Source organism: Cornus florida, unplaced genomic scaffold (genome assembly GCF_030987335.1).
Source record: "Cornus florida cultivar Cherokee Brave unplaced genomic scaffold, ASM3098733v1 CherokeeBrave_3.0.0_Hap2_Chr05, whole genome shotgun sequence".
Lineage (NCBI taxonomy): Eukaryota > Viridiplantae > Streptophyta > Magnoliopsida > Cornales > Cornaceae > Cornus > Cornus florida.
In genome coordinates, this window is record NW_026775575.1 from 102,851,560 (window position 1) to 102,873,868 (window position 22,309).

The following is a 22,309-nucleotide window of genomic DNA, read 5'->3' on the forward strand; positions in this document are numbered from 1 at the left end:
TTTAATTATGTACCTCATATAATTGAGTGAACCACCTCAGCTATAAAAATCACTCACTTCGACAAGCATTTGGTTCATGCGCAAAGAAAATAGAGCTCTCCTCTAGCTAGGAGACCAAGTAAAATATATATCACAGGCACCTAGTTAGAGATATATATATATATATATATATATATATAGAGAGAGAGAGAGAGAGAGAGAGTGATTAAATGGGTAGAAGTCCATGCTGCACCAAAGAGGGGCTAAACAAAGGGGCATGGACAACTCAAGAAGATGGAATTCTCAGAGAATATATCAAAGTCCATGGTGAAGGAAGATGGAGAGACGTTCCCAGAAAAGCAGGTAAGATGATACTACTTAATTGATTTTATATTAATTCAAGGACAAACAAGCAAGTTTATATGTCGGGCATGTATGATTTACTTCTCTAAATACAATTTTCAAGAATTCAGAAAATAAAATATGTTTTTTCAATTACTACAAAAGACTGTTTACTTAAAATTAAGCATGTTTTTTTTTTAAACTAGGAACAATTTTCTGTCAAATTTTTGAACTGCTTTCATGCACATGATACTTTCGACACCATGCTATTCTCGCTTTTTTGGAATTATTTTTTAAAATTGATGCCTTGCTCTCAAATTAATTATTATTAGTGCTGAGAATTATTCGGTTTTGTTTTTTTCATGGTTAATCCAAGTAGTTATGTTATTTTGGTTATTTTGAATATGCGAAAATAGCTGTCAACCAATTCTAGTAGTCAAATTTAATCTGAAAATATAATCACAGATGTGACGTCTCATTTTCTTTTCATTGCTAAACAAAATAACTAATCCATTACCTCCATTACATTAGACGTTTTATTTTTACTGCATCAACAGTTATCAGAAGAGAAAAGAATGTTGGTATAGATTCGGATTTTTTTTATTAATTTTGCATGTAATTGATAAAATTGCTCAAATTATATATTATGCAGGTCTCAAGAGATGTGGGAAGAGTTGCAGACTTCGCTGGTTGAATTACCTGAGACCTGATATTAAGAGGGGTAACATTTCAGACGATGAAGAAGAACTCATCATTAGACTCCACAAGCTCTTAGGAAACAGGTACTAATCTAAACACACACACACACACACACACACACACACACTCTCTATATAATTCAAATATTGGAAGTTATTAAATGAATTTGCGACTTAAATATTTTTTTTGTTGGCCGTGTGTAGATGGTCTCTGATAGCCGGGAGACTTCCAGGGCGAACAGACAATGAAATAAAGAATTATTGGAACACAAGAATTGGCAAAAAATCACAAGAAAAGCAATCAAGAAATGAGAAGATCAAACCACAACCGTCTGATGACAAGTCCTTGCTAGAGTCAACGATGGTCAATGCCAATGCATCAAGAAGCACAAACAACTTAGCCACCACACGGCAACAAAACACTGAGAATCATGAGGCTAAGGTGGCAATAACGGGACCATGCATGGACGGTAACTACAGTGACATGCCATCATCATCGGCATCAGGGGACGACGACGATTCTTTGGATGTCATGATTGATTTTAATATGGGAGAGATTAGCTTCCCGGGGATTCTGACGGATTCAGACTTCACCAAGCTTAGTGATTTCGATATAAGTCATTTGGAAGATCATGATGGTAGCAACAACATTGATCATCAAATTGACTGCAAAATCGAGCCGTTGCTTTTTGATCCTCCGTTGTTTCTAGCTGAGGAAACAGTGAATGATTGGAGCGGAAGTGAGTGTGTTCAAGCTAACCTGACTTCGGATTTCGGACTTTTTGACTCTTCTCTCGAAGCAAACGAGGAATGGCTTGGGGATGATTTAGATATCTTTTGTTCAAAACTCAAAACCCTATCATAATGTGGTCAATTAATCGTCTTAATTAGTATAATACTATTGTCGATCTAAAGACTAAAATAATTGCAAGTAGTTGGCATGTCCCTAATTAAACCCTAAAATATATTCCTATAGTTTAGGTATTTCTGCATATGGTGGGGAAAGTGATCACACGGGGTGCTTTTTCAGCTTGTCGTTGTTTAATTATTATCCCTTGTTGCAGTATAAATTTGATGTATGTTTCATAATAAAACCCATCAACTCTCTCCCTTCCTCTTTCTCTCTTTCTATATATATATATATATATATATATACTATTGTGTGTGTACTTGTATTAATTGTTTTGATGAACAAATGTGCAACTTGTTTGAGTGATGCTACACAATTATTTCGATATGCGTCGTGTGGAGTTCGCATGTTTCGATGAATGCAACATTGGACACAAAAGTTTAGGGCTTGTTTGGTTAGTGCTTCTGCTTTGTATTTTTTGCTTTTGCTAGTATGTTGTAGCGAAGTAAAAGCACGAAACATGTTTGGTAATATTTGCTGTGCTTTATTAACTAACCATTTAAATTTTCAAACTTGTAACACTTTTTACCAAACATGTTTTCATGTTTTTGCTTCTAAATATATTGTAACAAATTTACGTTACCAAACAAGTTTTTAAATGGTGTTGAATATACTCTAAAAGTAGAAATATTACTTCCGCTTCGAATCAAAATAAAAGCACAAATCAACTTTGGTTGCCGCACAGGCTCTTATTATCCTAAATTGGGTTGGGTTATTGTATTTTTTTCAATAATTATTAACTGTATTCTCAAAATATCGTGTTTGATGTTTCTGAAATAAGTGTGTGACGTACGTGGGATCGATCTGGCCTAAAAGCAGTAAAATCAAAATCTGATGTGCAAAAGAAGATCTGGACTTGTGTGTGTGGGGTGGTGATGTTCAGATATATATATTTTTTTTGTTTTTTGTTTTTTGTAATTCAATTGGGACCCATTGTTATTCTTGAACCCACCAGTTCTATAAGCTGCAAAATGTGTCTTGTTTTTTGCTTTGTGAAAGGTATTTGCACCGTGAAAAAAAACAAAAGAAAGGTATGTGCACCAAAATATTAGGTTCAGATTTTAATATTATTCGCTGGACCCCAAAACAATGCATGACAACCATTAGCATTTTAAAAATAAATAAAAAGATCGAAAAAAAAAAAAAAATCACGTGCTGTCGGTAACTGACATTACTACCACCTCTGTTCACTGACATTCACGTGATCTCCTGTTTTGTAGGATTCTTTTTCTTTACTTTTTATTTTTTTATTTATTTTTTCTTTGTTTCAAAGTTCTCATCATTGTTATTCTTTAATATCTCAACATAAATATGAACATTTGAAATTAAAGTTATAGTTCGAAAACATCCCATTTAACTACCTATGTGTATTTTAAATTTTGAAAGGTTTGTTTTAGAATTTTAAAATAAAAAATTGAGTTTCCACATATGGCGGAGTCGATACATATTAAGGTCCAAGGCAAAATTTTAGAGTAAAAAACAAAACAAAAAAATGAGTTTCCATGTAGGGCGGACTTGATACATATTGAGGTCTAAGGCAAGATTTAAAAAAAAAAAAAAAAATTATTTTAGTACATTAACTAGGTCTTTACATTTTTTAATCTTTATACTAATTAAACAATAAAAATATTTGAAAAAATATAAAAATATAATAACAAGTTTAGAGAATTGTAGAAAAATAGAAAAGTGTGTGGGAAAAGAGACATATTTTAAGTAGAATTTTATCAAATAATGACTTTTAGTTCAATTCAGTCTAAATAAAATAAAAAATTAAATCAGAATATATACACTGAATTCAATCTATTTTTATCACTAAACAATAAAAGCAATTAAATTAAGTAACATTTTAAGTAATTATATTTATATGGAGTCTTTTAGTAATTCTACAACGGACTTATTTTTTTTATTTTATTTTTAAACTTTCTGAACAAAAGGAGTTCTATTATTACACATTATTTACATGAGACTTTAAACAACCGCCTGAATGTTTAGTAATTGCCACATTCGTCTATATTTAAAGTTAAAATTTTTAAAAGGAATTTCATTAAAGGAGTTAGAATAAATGTAAGAACAGAAAAATAAAAAATAAAAAATAAAAAATAAAATTTGCGCAAAGTAAAACTGTACAAGTTAAATTAATGTGAAGAGAAAAGCATTAAAAAGAAGGTAAAAAATGGCAATCAGTTACAGTATTACCCCCATAAAGCAATAAAGGGGGGGAGATTGACCACGTGGTGTCTGACAATATATAATTATATATGTGTATATTTTTATTTATATTATCATTTGAATAGAATAAGACGATAACAATGACCTTGACCGTGCAAACTAAATGTGGGCCTATCGTGAAGCATTGGGTGAAAGTACGAAAAGCATTTTTATTTTAACGGGATGTTGTCAGAGCTAGAATTATGCAAGAACCATGTTGTATATGGCTCCAAACCACAATTTGGTTACAAATTACAATCACATGATCTCTTTTAATATATAAATTTTCATTCCAACTCTGTTCCTAATGGAATCTCCAACTGTTGAGCCAAATTCTGATCCAATCCGATCTTAGTTTCTTTTTATTTTATGAGATTGATATATTTTATAGTTTATATTATAGCTTCGTTGTTGATATGCGTTTCGACTTCAATTAATTATCGTTGTTATTCTTGTATTTGTGTTAAATTAATAAAATTGATCAAAAAGAAGAATAATATTCCAGTAATAAAAAGTTCAATAATTATATTGGCTCGAAAGAATCATAGTGAATATGGAGAGCATGAATCCGTCACTGCAGTCATGAAATAATTTTTTGTCCTTTTTATTTTTTATTTTTTTATTAATATTAGCGGGTCTATGTTACTTTAAATCTGCTTTCTCTTAATTTTTCTAATTACTCCATTATTAGTAAATTAATCTTTTCAAACCACAGCGTATCATCTCATTTAAATTTAGGCGGCATAATAATAGTAACCACAATAATTTGGGTTCACTATTTAAGTCCAAACCAAGAGAAAATTAAACCGAAAACAGAAGTCAAAATAAGAAAATCAATCAACTTTAGCTCCTCTAATGATGGAATTAATTATAATAGCTTATACTAATAAACTCATGCCACATGGAGAGAAGCTATCAACATCATCATCAATTACAAAATTAAACAAAGTTAAAAACCATGAAATGAAGGCACTGAAATACCACTGAGATGTACGTTGATTATTGTGCGTTGAAATCGAAGTAAATCACATAATTCGTTACAGAGATTATACAATTAATTTCACTCCTGCGTTATGGGATTTTTTTGTTAGGTGAAAAGGCAAACTCCTTCAAACCAGCCAAACTATTCACACACACACACACACACAACCAACCAACTGGTAAAAGCTGGCAAAAATTACATTCTGGATCCAATTGGTATAATAATTCGTCCTACATGAGGTACAATAAATGAGTTGAAAATGTGACGTGAATGATTCAATCAGTGTAAATAATTGACTGCCTACACCGTACTGAAGTTTCTCTAAATTCAGTTCAAACTTAAGTAAAATTTTGAAAAATAGCTAGGTTCATGTAATGTTTCACGTTGCTTAATTGAGAAAGAAGAAAGAAGTTTGTTACATTTATAAGAGGATCTCTGCCTACTATGTAGATATATATCTTATTTGTTTTGAAAATTATAAATACAAAAAGTGTGCATTACAATATAATGAATATAGTGATGGATTTAAGAATTCATATGAAGGAATAATTTTAAAATTTTATTAATATAAATATAAAAAGATATAAATTTAAAAGTATAAAATATAATAATAAAAATTAATAAACTAATATCACGTGGTGTGGGCGCATGATTATTATTTCTTTTCTTTTGCTTTTTGACCACTCACATAATTATTACTTCTTTTCTATTGCTTTTCACCACATGATTGTAAGTGGGCCACCATTTATTCTTTTTTGTCCCAATGTTCAGATTTTTTTGTTGAGAAACACGTTTTGAACAAGACTACTGGTGCACAAATTGGTGTTGATATCTTATTTTAGGATATGTTTGGCTTTATGTAATTAGAATATTGAAATTGAAATTGATAGAATTTGACAAAAATAATTAAAAAAAATTGAACCAAAATTTTATTAAATTTACTAATTTCAATTTCAATTTTAAAATTTCAATACTATATAATCGAAGACACCTTTAATAAATTTTCTAGACCACTCCTAAACACGATCCTAAACATTAGATAGATAAATTAATTGATAGACAGAGCTACCTAACTTTGACGATAGAAGAACATAGCTATTCCCCTAGGCTTCCCGCGTGTTTTAAGGGCATTCAATAATATATGGACCTAGACATACATTTATGATTTTCTATTGTGAGCCTAAAAGGTGTTCCTTCAAAGCGCACTAGTTCTTGTTTTCAGTATATATTAGGGTATTAATTTGTATTTCAAAAATTAATCTCTAAGAAAACACAATTAATCAAACTTTCAAGTCCAAAGCTTTATCTTACCATACTAATCTAATCTATGTTCTAATATAAAATGAAAATCCATGATCCGTTTGATAATTTTTAATGTGAAAGACGAAACATTGTCATAATTTTATACATCATCAAAGAAAACAAAATGTAAGAATCACTCTTGCAGAGCAAGTATTTCTTGTTTGCAAATCTGTGGCACTGAAATTGGTTTGGATTGCAATGTTCAGATTGTTATTTACCCACAAAAAAAAAAAAAAAAAAAAAAAGGTGTTCAGAATATATATGAGTCTTACTCTTTATTTAGGAGTTGTGCGCGTTTGCAGATGGCGGATCCGTGTGTGGTTTGTTTTGTTATTAGAGTTTACCGGTAAAGGTAATTGGGTTTGGACTCTAATTGGGCTTGATGAACAGTGATACGGAAGAAAATATTGGGCTGAGAGGATATGGGGCTGAAAGAATGCGTGGTTGAACTATCTGGGTCTAAATAACGCTACGAAAGTACCAACGGTTAGAGACACTAGCTAACTCATTTCTTCTTCTCCCTTCCTACTCCATTTTTTCGTTCTCCATTAAACTCCTTCTGGAAGCACCAAAATGGGTCTTACTTGGATTCTGCGTGAACCTTGAAAGTAAATTAACTGGAAACATGATATCTGGTGATATATATTAATGTACAGATAGACAAGTCAGAGCAATATGCACCACACGAAAGGAGAAAAGTGGGACAAAATTTCTTGAAAGAAAACAAAAATGCCTGATTCTATTCGGCTTTCTGACTATGTAGGTTCATCTATCACGGCAGAGAGAGAGAGAGAGATAAAAAAGTCATAATTTTTTTGCGAAAAATATATATAAAAGAAAAAACTTTACAAATAAGGCCAACCCACCTAACATTCGTCAGGTGAATTATATATATTATGCAATATGCAAATGAACTATATATTTTATAATTCTATATGCATGTAAAGTTGTTTGTAAACAACATAGAGATTATCATTACTAGTATTTGAATTTGCTACGGATGAATATTATTATCATCTGTAATTCAGTCCATAAAGTGAATTTGTAGGAAATAATAGTCCATAAAGTGAATTATTTATAGGGTTAGGTGCAAAAAAAAAAAAATGCTTATAATATGCAAAATGTGTAATTACTTCCGTATGGTTCCAAAAACTCTTTTACTGTTTTTACTTTGTGCAAATAAGGCCAAATCATATTTTGGTGGTAAATTACTAAATTAACTTTAGTTTATCATTAGCAATAAAAAAGAAAAAAAAAAAGAGGCAAAAGACAAAATGTCAAAATTACCCTTAAATTCATAACATAACCAATATAAGTATTATAAATCAGTGTCCCAATATTTAAAACAAAATTGAAATGTGTGTGTCTAGTTATCTTTTACCAAATTCAACCATCGTCCTTCTAATATATATATATATATATATATATATATATATATATATGTATAGTTGCAAAAAATTAAAAATTTATAGACCTACGTCACTAACTACACATCTATCACACTTATCAATAATAATTTTTTATAACTGCATTTTATCCCACTTATTAATAATTTTTAAGAAATTGTGCTTGGTAAACTCAATAAGTTTGGCTTGCGCGATGTTAAAACCTTGTACTTGTTTATTATAAAGAATATGATATGATAAAAATATTGATATTAATAAAATAAAATAAAATAAAATAAATAATTTTTTAAAAAATGTGTTGCTTGAGTTTGTGTCCAACGGAAGAGTAACTAGATCAAAATTTTAATTTTGATACAAATCCTAAGTTCATCTGATAACAATTTGTATCAAAGCAGATTCATTTATTTAATTATTATTATTATATATGTAAATATATAATTAAGGGAGGCTCATTCATTTACAAAAAAATATAGTCCATCTATCATTTAGAGATGAGATACTATTAGTAGCGACAAAGAAATTTTAGAGAGAAAAAAAAATAGAAAGAAAGATAATACCGGCAGCTACAAAAAGACATTTAAGAGAAAAGAAAAAAGTTATAGAGAGAATATCGGCGGCGAGAGAGATTTTTAAAAAAAATAGAGATAGACTATGGCAACACATAGAGAGTTTTTCTTGGACAGGTTTTGAAGTACATCCAAACAAGCCCATTCAGTGTTCAAATATATACAAAATTAGTAAGAACATTCTTGTCACACAAAAAAATACACTTTTGGAATTTTTTTTATTTTAAAAATGACATTAACAACTGCTATTTTACAACGAATCTATTCAATAGGGGGCATATTGCTCAAAAGATTAATAATGCAAGGAGTTATATGCACTTTTTTTTTTTAATAGCAGTATTTCTTACACATTTTTTTATATAATAAGATATTTTTTTTACACATAACCCTTATTTATAATTTGGGATGATTTTTATTACTAATCCACCCGTGCATGTCTTCAAAGACTCTCTTAAGATATAAACTTCCTCCAACCACTTTAAAACCACAAACAAATATTCATACGCAACATAATATTTTACATAATTTATTTAACTTTAAAATGATATGAAGAGACAATTTCAATATTATTTTACATAATTCATTTAACTTTAAAACACAATATTTTACTACAGACAAAAATTTCACATCACAACTCTAAAATAGCTCTAAAATAGCATCCCATAAATTCGTTCTCTTAATATCTTTTTAACTTCACTCTCTTTACCTTTAAATCTTCACCTCAGTTCCACTTAGGACAATTCTTTAATTACGATCTTTACCCTGATTGGACTACTAGTTCGTAACACACACCAAATGTGAGTCACAAAACCCAATAGACTCTACGTTCTGGGCCAATAACCGAAATTGCGAGGTCCAATGCCAGCGCATGACAGAGATGGCACACTTTTATATATATATATATATATTTATATAGTATTCATATATAAACGCACGTGCATGATTTGAGTAATTTAAAGTGAAAGGCCTTATATGAGAGTAATCTAATATGAAAGGCCTAGGATTCTCACTGATGAAACATTAGTAAACAAGGTCAAGGTAGATGGAGAAACTATGTCAATTTGAAATCCAATGATGGAAAGTTTATGAGGGCTTTAAATAAGGAGGTGATTTCAATTGCTGAATTTTCAGATTTATACGTACTTTTGAAAACTTTGTCAATTTGATAATTACGTACTAATGGCATCAATGATTTCTAGTTCTCTGAAGAAATGATGCTGAACGATTGAGGTGAAATGATTTTTATTTTTCACAATTGATTATAATGTCACAAGTCTAGAGTTTCTCCACCACTATAGCTACATATGTGCGGCACTAAGATGTTTTTACTCGTGCAAGGCCTTGGTCAGCTTAACTCTCATATTTGTAGGTGTCAACGCATTCCACTCGTATTGTAGTGTCTCACGCCCTGAAGTCTTGGTGTCGCACAAGTTAACTGGTGTTGAAACTCTAAGGCCGTGATAGTAAGCTAGCTATCTATACTACATGCATTGAATTATAAATATATTTAAATTAAATAACATCTAATCCAAATTAAATAAGTTTGACTAAATGGCAAACATAATTTGCCTGTATCTATTCATCTTGTCAACAACTTCACGTTGTTTTTGAATGCACAAAGAAAATTTGTATGATTTAATCAATTTGAACTATTTGATTTTGTTTTTAAGAATTTTGGATTTTTTTTTTCAATAATTAGAATTTTGGATTATTTAAATATTGAGAAACTACAAATAAATATATATATATATATATATATATATATATGAGTAATGCTTGGGTCCTGCCTTATCAGGACAAGTATTGTTCTCCAAGCTGACTTGGCCCAATAAGAATTTGCCACATCTCCATTCCATTAAAAAATATAAAACATGGGTTATACCCATTTAACTGACCCGTTTTGTTGCTCTCTTCTTGTTTCTCTCTCCTCCCATGTGTGTACGTTTCCTTCTCTTCATCACAGATCAGTCTCGCCGCTGCCGGATCAGTCTCGCCGGCTCTCTGCTATCATTATCTGTCATCCTTCTTGTCTCCGCCGGATCGTCGCCGCCGGATCTGTTCTCACCGGCTCTTCTTCGCTGTCCTCTCCACCGCGATCTCCCTTTTCTACCCCAAAACCAAAATCAACTGAATCGCCGTCGGCAACGAAATCATGGCCACCGCAGACAAGAACCTCATCGCCCACCTCGTCCCGGCGATGAAATCTCTCCACTAAGCCCTCAAACTCGCCGGAATAACTGGAACCTGTTGAAAGGCAGAACGGCGTTCTACAATTCCCGGAGCCCGGCGGAGAGGAACGTGATTTACCCAATTGCCGGAATCTGACACACACCGCCGGTTTGTATACTTTCCTATTGTCCTTCTATTGTCCCCAATTTCATCAATGTTTTTTTTTTTTCCCAAAACCAATGTAAAAATAAATCGAACAATTTTACTTTCCTCAATACTGAGACGTGGCAAATTCTTATTGGGCCAAGTCAGCTTGGAGGACAATTCTTGCCCTGATAAGGCAGGACCCAATCATTACTCTATATATATCCATGTGTGTGAGAGTACACACACTAGACTGGAACATGGACTGTGAAGAGTGAGCTCATGGTTCATGATAATGGAGAAAAGCTGTTTCCCTTTTACAGTATATAGAATGCTGGACCACAATAATTTATATACTCAGCTAAAAAGCGTGATGAATCGACGATTGTAGGACATGGTGAATATAAGATCTTGAACAATGTTAAAGCAGTACTGACCATAGACGAAGACCTCAAGTTGGAAAAAAGTGTTTATGTTTTTTGGGTCCCTATACAGAAACATAGAGATGTGTTGCACGTTTTAGTTTTTACCAATGTTAAACACCACATTTCCTTTCCAAAAAAGAAAAAAATTCAAAAATACATATATACCAATGGACATTCACTTTTGTTTTTTTTTGGTAAATAAGGACATGCACTTTGTGAGATAAGATCCTATAATTGATCCATTAGCAAAGCTTTTATAATCACTTTTTGATCTTCACAATCTCTTTTCATTGAAGTGATCCGTTCCACTCATTGTGCGGATTCAAGAATCCATGTTTGGATGATTAAGACCAACACTCCTGTCCCATCCAGAATGTTGTGTGTTTTGGGTCGCATCACTTTAAAAGATTGGACCACTTATTGTGTGTAGCATATTCTTTTATTTATGGGTTAATTAAGTTGTAACATTATAATTTGAGGAACAAGAGTCATACAAATAGGGGTAAAGTGCAAAAAAAAATTTTGAATTATATTTGAATTTACAAATAACTCACCTGAATTATTGTTTGTGCATAATATATTTGAAATATCACATTTTGCTACAAAAATATTTAGATTATATTTCATTAAATAGTCATAATGCTCTTTCTTATTGAATTACGCTTAATCTATTTTTCTTATTGAGATAAATTATGAAAAAAAAACGCATATTAATTTGATGACATATTCTCCATTAAATTTGCATAAATTTACCTTTCATTTTTAAAATTAATTAATTAAATAAAAATCTTAAGTAGAAAATTTTAAAATAGTTTAATTAATTTCTTTTTTTTTTTCATGAATATATTACATGAAAAAGTAGGTATTTTTTATTTAAGTAATTTATTATTTTTTATCAATATAGTGTATGAAAAAGAAGGTATTTTTCTACGGTAAAAAATTGTAAACTAGGCATAATAAGTTTTGTTATAAATAATAAAATTTTAATAATAAGTTAATCATTTTAAAAAATAGTAGTTACAAATCTTTTTTTTTTTCATTTTTATGATAAATTGATACTAATAATAAAATTAAGGTAAATGGTATAATTAATATTTAGATAATAGAAAATTTAATAAAAATAATTTAATAAGAAATAACAAATTTAATGTGAATGGGTAAAATAATAATTGCAACAAATTAATATTTTAGGTGGCAATTTTTATTTACCCTACAAATAGAGAGTACAAAGATTTTTAGAAAAAAAAAAAAAAAAAAAATTGTAATTGAAGTAGAATAAAACCCATAAAAGCACCAACATCATATAATCCAAGCTTCATTGGATTCGTGTATGAAAGCCTTACATGATTTCATATATTAGTCTGGAGCAAAGCCCGGTCCGATTACGGAAAGAAATTTTTTTGTATATATAATTGGGCCCTTCCCTAGTGGAATAATAATATGCAATTTTGCCAAAATTGGGAAGGATTGAGCCAGCCTTGTTTGTACCCTCTAGCAATTCATTCCCAGTCATTTACCATTCCCATGTACATAAATAGTAGTAGCACATGGGAGGATAAACAAATAAAAAGTCTAACATTAAGGAGAAAAGAAAAATACGAACCAAGCCACAAAAATACTACTTTCCATGCAATTTTTCTTGTGAGGGTGTCTCTCCATTACTTTATCTCTTCAGCATTTCGTGACGCATGATCCAACAGTTCGCAACATGCCATCTCAGCATATTAATTTTTTATTTTCATTTTATCAAAATAAGACTATAATTTTTTTTATTATTATTTTTTTTTATGAATAATCAGCTGAAATGGCATGTTGTAAACCATTGGATCATGTGCATCACAAAAAAAATATTGTAGAGAAAAAATAACTGAGAATAACAGTCTTGATTATCAAAGAACTACTTGAACATAGCTATAAAATTTTAATTAAAAAAGAAAAAAAAAAACAGACAAACAAATTATCAACAATAGAGAACAAAGCTTACAATATTTCATGAAAAGACAGACCAGCCCTCATCCTCTTCAAGGAATTTACTTATCCACTCTAAGTTCAAAGGACCCTCCTTAGAATAATCAAAGAACCCGTTCCCGGCGTTGAAACTAATTATCGAGTCCTCACCTGATTTAGAGGTACCTTCTAATTCCTTTACTTTGTCTGTTGTCTTCATCTCCATTGCCCTACTCCTTGGAGGCATAAACCCTCTTGATGTTGCACCTATGCCTTTTTTCTCATGCCATATTTTCTTGCTCAAATGAGAATTCCAGTAGTTCTTGATCTCATTATCGGTCCGACCAGGTAGTCTTCCGGCAATCAAAGACCACCTAAAATAGACCAATTATTCTATCAAAGTTAATTTTTACACACACAAAAATTACATGTAATGTACCTGAAGTAATATTATTATATATATATATGACAAAATAAAAGACCACTTAAACTAAGCATCAATTGTTCATATGCTTACCTATTTCCTAGGAGCTTATGAAGCCTAATTATCAAATCCTCTTCTTGGTCTGATATGTTGCCTCTCTTGATGTTGGGTCTCAGATAATTCAACCATCTCAACCTGCAACTCTTTCCGCGTCGTCCCAGACCTGCAAGATATATCATGTGATGAGTAACAAATTAATTATAACATTCAACAACTAACTATATGTGGAGTTGAGTTTATTATTACTTTTTTTTGGGTAACTCAATGAATTAATAGCAAAAAACATGCGGAGTTGGGTTGATCAATCAATGTTGGATATATCTATATACCTGCTTTGGCTGCAATTGACTCCCATCTTCTAGCACCATGGATTTCAATTGCTTGAGCCAGTTTTTGGTCTTCTTCAGCTGTCCATGGTCCTCTACTACTTTCTTTCCTGGTACACTGACTGTTCTGCGAAGCCATCAGCATGTTTCTTCTTCCTTTTCCTTTCTTTCCTTTCCTTTATGCAAGTCCGGCCTACTGAACCAACCCTACAGAGAGAGAGAGGGGTATGTAGAGAAAGCTTTTATGTGGTTCAGAGGAAGAGGGAGAGATATCCCTTGTATCTATCTTTCTTTCAGGGAGGCCAACTTACTATATATTTGCAAAATGAGGGACTTATATATATATATATATATATATATCTAGAATGCGTACATCAACAAAATAGATGTACGTGAGGTTGATAATTGAAGAATGAGAGAGAAAATATGATATGTAAATATTTGCACATGTAAGGTTTGGTGCGCGCTAATGCAACTAGAATATCAATTGACAACTATATATATAGCAATTCATTCTCATTTTCATGTGTGATATATATGATCACATTGCAGGACTTGGGAATAACTTTTCTATTGGGTAGGACCCATATACTAATATTTCTGGACCATTTGGTGACAACGAGGCACCACAACAGAAAGGCAAGGGTAAAGGAAGAGTTAGATTACAGTTCAAACTTCAGTTCAGAACAATTCATAGAATAATTACCGGAGATTCTATTTAATATGGCTAAATTGCATCAAATACCCCCTCAACTTTTAAGATTTTGCAACATATACCCCCACAGCCCATACTTCTTGGGAGGAACCACCTATTAATTCAATAATTCATCATGTATAGATTGTGTTGCAGTGACAATCTACGTTTTAGTGCTATTTGGCCTATTTTTTATTATTATAAAAAATAGTGATTATTCATTGGTCTCAAGGGAGGAACTATTAATGGGATAACTTGGGTTATAGCATAGGTCCAATTTAAAAAAAAAAATTAGTACTACTGTTCATATAAAAGTCAGTGCATATGTAATCAGTTTGTAGTATTACTCTTTCTCTTCCTATTAGCCCAACTATTCATGTGTTTATCTAGGCTATATGCTGCTACTATCCTTATTCTTCAAACTGTTTCTTTGATTTTTTTTTTTTTCCCTTAAGTAAGAGAATAAATTATGGTAATTAGAAACCACGATTCAAAACGTTTACAACTACAAGAAAGTGAGAAAACATCCAACTTTCCATTCAAATTAGGACACAAACTCATATTTCCTAGAACATGGGTAGTCTTATTTCAAAATCTCAGCATCTTTATCAATTAATAGTTGAAAGGATCTTCAAGATTCAGTTGGACAATTTTTTATTTTATTTTTACCCGGAAAACAAATTACAATGGGTACTTTGATAAAGGATAACAAACATGTTTTTATACCTAATTTTAAGTTGAGATCTAAACTTAGTAAATTAGGTTTCTAGGTCTTTTCGGATCAAATTTTCAAAAAATGATCAATTTCATGATTTAGTTACTTAAATATGGAAGTAAGACCATACTGATCGAACATAGTATGTCCTTACCATACCTCACTTCTATAAGAATTTTTTTTAATATTTCACAACTTCAATTGTGTTCATCTTCAAATTTTCTTATCTTTAGCCCCCTACTTTGTAATCCTGGCTCCGCTCCTGATTAATCTATGATCCATATTACAGTATCGAATATTTTTCTCTATTGAGGTATGGTTAAAATATAATAATACTCAATCAGTAAAATCAATCCAATTGTATTCGTAAAATAATAGATTAGTTTGAATTCAATTTTCATTAATCCATAATGATTGAATTAAATTAAATGCATAATTTGATCCTTGGTCACTCCTATTTTTAACAGTTACAAATGACGTTTTGCAATTTTTTTAAAAAATGAGAGGGCTAATTGATTAAAAATACTAATAGTATAAGAATGATTGCATTAACTAGACAGTTCATGTGTGTGCAATTGTAATTTGGACATAAACAAAAGTAATTTGTCCAACGTTATAACAGTTACTAGTAGACTTATTTGCAGGCCACAGGCACCTACTTGTTCTCTGTCATGATATTAAAGGAATTTGATTTTTATTTAAGAATTAAGATCCTAACCACTCAATTAATACCAAATCTTCTTTTTAAATAATTTTTAATGCATAATTTGAAATCTAGTGAAATATATAAAATGTAAAGATATCTAGATTTATTTGAACTGACCAGCCTATTTAGTATTAGGTGGTTGAAAATATTGGAACTTTTTTCTATGTTTTGAGACTTTAATATGGATTAGGTAAACAAATAAGGAATCTGCAGAAATCTATGTAATGCTTTTTCTAGTTATATACAAACTTTTAGTTATATTATTTCATTATATGATATTTGTGTTTGTATGTTTTTAGAAGATTGTGGCATACTAGAACTTCATAAATGGTGAGCACGTGATTATAATAATTTGTTAAAAACATTGGAAAAGACGTAGCATAAATTTGTATATTATGGAGACACTGGTCCACACAGACTGAGTCGTCACACCACTGTTTAAGCATAAATTATTGTATGCCTTTATTTGTTCAAAATGGTCCACTTTATATCTCGTTTATAGAGACAAGCCCACAAAACAAAGATCATACCTTTGGGCTTTGGATTTACATTAGAAAGAGATCTAATGTGGAAATGACATCCTTAAGCAAGTAGGTTGTCATCATTAGGAGTTGTTTTTCTTCAAATATTAAAACAATATTTCCGTGATTTGATGCCAATCCATACATTTTTTTCTTATAATATTTTACACACACCAATATATATATATATATATATATATATAACAATCATTAAGGGAAGGATCATTAAAAGATATGGTTTTAGTTTTCCAAACAAATGAAAATGGCAAATCATGGGTTGGAGGAGGCCCACTTCCTTTTACATTATTGCTTAGGTATTTTTGGGAGTTGCAAAAGCAAAATCGTCAATGATAAAGGTTATTTATCTAATGTTTAGGCACAAACATTAAATAATTAAGAGTACCTACAGCAGAAATTTCATTGAAGGGCCTAAACTTTTGGGAAAGAGTTTTATTTTTTTTTTATAGGCAGTAAAGTTGATAATTAAATACCCAATTTCCATTCAAAGATATGTATAGATCGAAGAGGAAGATCTTCTCTAATCATATTGAAATGGTTAGTTGGTCAATGTAGGCATTGTAAGTAGCCTGAATTAATGTAAAACTCTGTACTATTTGAAAAAAAAAATTATGAACCAACCTCAACAAAGAACAAGTCTGAAAGTTAAGAAATAATTAAATTTTTTTTTTTTTTTCACAGAAATAATTAAAGTTTGAAGGATAAAAAATGTATAATTGGAAGTGATTGGGCTTTTTCACCTCTCTTCTGTCAAGATGGTGATTGGTGAGTCAGTGACAAATCCCCAAACCGACACAAGGTACTACCGACCTTTGCTGCCATTAGATGCAAAGCAGTGTCTTATGCGGTCCCACTCAGTTCCACTCATTTCCATGATCTGATGGTTCTAAAACATAAGAATCTTCAACAAAAGAAAAAGATAATCAGAAAGTAATAAAAATAAAAAAATAAAAAAAATAAAAATTGAAGGTACCTCCTCATCCTACGACAAAAAAAAAAAAACAAAAAAAAACAAAAAAATTAATTAAAAAAAAAATGAAGCATTTTCTGTTAATGCTTGGGGGACACATTTTAAAGCTCTTGACAAATAGTTTGGTGTCGTTTTGGGTCGCGACACTACTTAACACAAAAAAATAAATAAATAAATAAAGGGCTTTGCATGTAGTGGAATTAGGAAAGGTACAGCAGAATAAAAAGTAAAACTTTATATAAAAATCAAAGCAACAGTTTGATTGCATTGAACATGCTTTTGAATACAAAAAGGTAGGTACAGTATAATATATAGTAATATACATATATATATATATATATATATAGGTATTAGTTGTAGCAGTAAACTAGTAGTAAGAGCTGCATGAACCGATCATTACAGTGATTGGTTCAATGGGTACCATCATTGTTGTGACTGGTGGTCACGGGACTTGAATCCCCTCCACATCATCATGTTCTTTTGACTCATTTGGAACCTGGCGTCAAAGAATGAGTTCGTGGTACTGAGCCCACATTCCCTGTGCATTGGGACTCTGTATATGTACATTAAAATAGTGTCATTTCATCGTACCACATGAGTACCGGATCCTTTAGCATGAGAGAGGATCTTAATTCGGCAAGACAACCTTGTTAAACATGTTTAGAATAACTTTTTCTGAAATCCTATAATTTCTCTGGAATATCTTTCTCCAAAGATTGTTCTTGACAACTTGGTTCATGAACTGTATGTTTAACAAACATTTTCTCTCTCAAGTGTTGTTTTTTAGTATCAAGATCGATTTTTATTTTTTATTTTTCCTTCGTAGAATGAAGAGCAAGTCAAACACACAATATATGAATGAACTAGCTGCAATTCAGTAGTATATCTTTTTATATCTAAAAAGTAGAAATGAATGGGGCAAGTTTGTACCAGGTCAAGTCTAGTATATAAGTTTTTTTGCCATTCAAAAATAAAAAATAAAAATAAAAATAAAAGTTAAAGAGATATATAAAGAAAGCACAAACAAGCACTAAAATAATTTATGCTTACTGAGTTTTGTCCAAGGACTTTTATTATTTTGAGCTACATTGTAGGCTGCTGCCTCCATTCATATTTGTTTATTTTAATTTTGTAGTACATAATTATCAAAAACTTTCCGAAAAAAATTAGGTAACTAAGTGATTTTATAAGAAAGAAAACAGGATTTACAATATTAAAAAGGCCATAATTATATGTACAAAAGCTTCAACAAAAAGAAGACACAACAAAACTAGAGACAAGCTAAGAATCTAAACGGAATCTGGTAATTTCCACTCTCTGCAAGAATCGATCATTAGAACAAAAACTCTACGATTCATTTCCTTCCATAAAACATATAAATACAGGTCAAGAAAACCAATTTCTCAAGAGTACGTCCTGCCCAAAAATTTCCCTTATTGTTTTGTTTGGGAGCACCAATCGATGTCTTAGATTTGGATTCGGAGAAAATATAATTTAAAATTTTAACTAAATTTTTTTCTATCCCAAATCCATGCCACCGACTGAGTGCTTCCAAACAGCATCAAATTATTAAAAGAAAAAGGCCTTGGTTCACTAAACCCCCTCCAGTTTCAACAAGTTGCACAATACTCTCCTCTTCTGATTTTTTGAGTCAACAAACGACCTTTATTTATAAAGGATTGCAACGAATATCCTACTTTTGCCTTTAAACTAGTCATGTGCATTACACATGACACATTAATTAATTATTTGACAAAATTACCTTACTCAATATACCATTTCTAATTGATTAAAAATATATATATATATATATATATCCTTAACAAATGATACATAGTACTTCATAGAGTTTCTCCGAGAACAATATTGTGTAATAATTCAACACAGAAAAATATTATAAATAAGTTGAAATAAAAATATAAAAATATTCAAATATAGATATTTAATTGAGTTTTCTCTATTATTCATATAGCCCTGTATTTAAAAGAAATAAAATCACAATATATCTTCATGGTGAGCAACAAAAAATGTTTCATATCCAAAGCGTTTAGTAAGCTGAGCAATTATAATCTCAGGGTTGCAAATGAACCAAGTCGAGCCGAACTTTGGCTTGCTCGGGCAAGCCTGGCACAACCAAGCTCAAGCTCGGCTCGCTAATATTTGAACGAGCTCGGGCTTTGCTCAAGCTCGCAAACTATGAAATCAGCCTTCCAATCCTCATCATCTCCTCAATCAGTCTATGTTCTTCATAAAATCAGTTTATAGTCTTCATTCCCTCATAACTCCATCAAAATAAGGGGGAAAATAGCTATCAAGAGAGAACATGGGTCTGAAAGAGAGAGAAGATCGTTGTCAAAATAAAGGGGAAAAAATGGCTATCAAGAGAGAGAACATGGTTGGGAAAGAGAGCGAAGATGATTGGGAAAGAGAGAGAGTAATAACCTTTGTTTGTTGTTTGATTAAGATCATCGCATCAGTTGCCTAGAGTAGCTGTGGATCTGTGATGGATGTTATAAATCTAAGGATTATTGGGCTTGTGGGCTTATAGGACAAATTTATAAACACAAACAACTATATGGCCCTTTAGAAACTCTATTTAGGCTAAATATCATCAGCAAAATTTAAAAAAATAGGCCATTTAACAAAGCAAGCCTGTTCACGAGCTGGCGTGCCGAACTCGCAATTGCTCAAATTTTGCTCATTTGTTAAACAAGTCTAAAAAATGAGCTCGGGCTCTGCCTGTTTACTAAATGAACGAGTCCGAACTGTTCATAAACGGCTCGGTTCATTTGCAGCCTTACTTACGTTACGTCGTCCACTAAGAAAAAGGCAAGTGAAAGAGACATGTCCTATTTAAGACATTGTACTGAGTTTTGTCTAAGGATATATATATATTTTTGGGGGGGCTACATTGTAGGCTGCTGCCTCCATTCATATTTGTTTATTTTATTTTTGTAATACATAATTATCAAAAAATTTCGAAAAGAATTAGGTAACTAAATGATTTTATAAGAAAGAAAACAGAATTTTCAATATTAGAAAGGGCATAATTATATGTACAAAAACTCCAACAAAAAGAAGACACGACAAAGCTAGACACAAGCTAAGAATCAAAACGGAATCTGGTAATTTTCACTCTCTGCAAGCAGCCATATGGTAATCATTAGAACAAAAACTCTAACCATTAATTTCCTTCCATGAAACATATACAGGTCAAGAAAACCAATTTGTTATGCCCAAAAACTTCCCTCATGTTTTGTTCGGGAGCATTTTAGATTTAGATTGAAATGACATATCCAACTCATCTATTGGTGCTTTCAGACAGCATCAAATTATTACAAGGAAAAATCCTTATTGCACTGAACCCTTTCTAGTTTCAACAAGTTGCCCAATACCCCCTGTTTGAATCAACAAACATTCAAACAACCTTTATTTATAAAGGATTGCAACGGATGCCTAGGGATGGCAACAGCGCGGGGTGGGGCGGGGATTCCATTCCCCATCCCCATCCTCACTGCATTTTTCATTCTCCATCCCCACCCCCATCCCCGCTTAAAATTTTGCCAGAATCCCCATACCCCCCCCCCGGCCCCGGCCTCCTAATTTTTTTTATTAAAAAAAAAACATTTTTTTTCTTATTTTTATATATATAATAAATCTAATTTAGTAATAAATTATTATATGTAAGGGTATATTAGTAACTTCATACTTAATCGGGGCGGGTTTACCACATCCCCACCCCCAGCCTCGGCGGGGATTCATAAATTGGCCCCATCCCCATTTAGCTAAAAGGATCCCCATCCCCGCTATAAACGGGGCGGGGCCCCGGCGGGGATGGGGAATTTGTCATCCCTACGGATGCCCCACTTTTGCCTTTTAAACTAGTCATGTGTAATTGACACATTAATTAATTATTTTTGACAAAATTATCCTCACATATGCTCAATATACCATTTCTAATCGATTTAAATATATATGTATCCTTAACAAATGATACTTCATGGATTTTCTCCATTATTCATGGAAAATAATATTATGTACCGATTCAACACAGATAAATATTATACGTAAGTTTATATAAGTTCAGTTTAATTTTTTTAAAATTTTTCTTTGGTAAATGAAATTTCCTGGAGTTTACTACAAAAAATAAAAAAATAAAAACAAATCAAATATATATATTTAATCAAGTTTTCTCTATTATTCATTAGTTCCGTATTTAAAAATAAATAAAAATCACAATATATCTTCATGGTGAGCGATATGAAAGGTTTCATGGCCAGTAGCGGAAGATTCAGGAAACTAAGGTTTCGTTTGGATTGAGGGATTTAGAGGGATTTGAAGAGAAAAGAAAATGAAGGATAGTGTTAAGTGTATTTGGATGGAGAGAATAAAAGATAAAGAAAGGATTGGGAAGAATTTGGAAAGATAGCCTATCCCTCCAAATCCCTCCAACTAAATCTTTCTAATTTTGAGAAGATTTGACGGGAAACGAAACAATTTAAGTAAAATTTTCATTAAAAACAAAATTAACCTTCAAAATTCTATACACAAAATTTATATTACATTCAAGTCCTAGGCCAATTATATTAGGATGTAGCTTCTCTATCTCCTTTTCTATCGCATCTACAAAGCTCTTGGATTTGCTTGGTTCGTATAAATTTCTCTTTTATTAAATATTATCTATGGTTCACTTAAAGTAGGATAGTTTTTCTTCTTTAAGATAAATAGTTTTAAATTTTCTATCTAGTGTTACTTAATGTGCCTTGTCAATTTTACTGAGTTCACATTGTCATTTGA

At 31.3% G+C, this 22,309-nt stretch overlaps 2 protein-coding genes across 2 annotated transcripts; one reads left to right on the top strand and one right to left on the bottom strand.

Annotated features, from left to right (window-relative positions):
* Positions 1 to 59: 59 nt before the first annotated feature.
* On the top strand, positions 60 to 2,134 carry LOC132308086 (transcription factor MYB8-like). Its single transcript, XM_059806060.1, has 3 exons — positions 60 to 342; positions 974 to 1,103; positions 1,224 to 2,134. The coding sequence occupies exons 1-3, from the start codon at positions 210 to 212 to the stop codon at positions 1,882 to 1,884; spliced, it is 924 nt and encodes a 307-aa protein (XP_059662043.1). The 5' UTR covers positions 60 to 209; the 3' UTR covers positions 1,885 to 2,134.
* A 10,905-nt stretch (positions 2,135 to 13,039) lies between these two features.
* Positions 13,040 to 14,356, bottom strand: LOC132308087 (transcription factor MYB114-like). Its single transcript, XM_059806061.1, has 3 exons — positions 13,892 to 14,356; positions 13,596 to 13,725; positions 13,040 to 13,452 (listed from the first exon to the last, which is right to left on the bottom strand). Exons 1-3 carry the CDS (start codon positions 14,031 to 14,033, stop codon positions 13,122 to 13,124), a joined length of 603 nt encoding a protein of 200 aa, XP_059662044.1. The 5' UTR covers positions 14,034 to 14,356; the 3' UTR covers positions 13,040 to 13,121.
* Positions 14,357 to 22,309: the final 7,953 nt, after the last annotated feature.

What these genes read in the sequence shown, in the direction of transcription:
- LOC132308087 (XM_059806061.1), bottom strand. Translation starts at nt 14,033, where the DNA reads ATGCTGATGGCTTCGCAGAACAGTCAGTGTACCAGGAAAGAAAGTAGT. An exon ending in GTCAATTGCAGCCAAAGCAG is followed by an intron (nt 13,726 to 13,891) that starts GTATATAGATAT and finishes TATATCTTGCAG; the next exon opens with GTCTGGGACGACGCGGAAAG. An exon ending in CATAAGCTCCTAGGAAATAG is followed by an intron (nt 13,453 to 13,595) that starts GTAAGCATATGA and finishes GGTCTATTTTAG; the next exon opens with GTGGTCTTTGATTGCCGGAA.
- LOC132308086 (XM_059806060.1), top strand. Translation starts at nt 210, where the DNA reads ATGGGTAGAAGTCCATGCTGCACCAAAGAGGGGCTAAACAAAGGGGCA. An exon ending in AGACGTTCCCAGAAAAGCAG is followed by an intron (nt 343 to 973) that starts GTAAGATGATAC and finishes TATATTATGCAG; the next exon opens with GTCTCAAGAGATGTGGGAAG. An exon ending in CACAAGCTCTTAGGAAACAG is followed by an intron (nt 1,104 to 1,223) that starts GTACTAATCTAA and finishes GGCCGTGTGTAG; the next exon opens with ATGGTCTCTGATAGCCGGGA.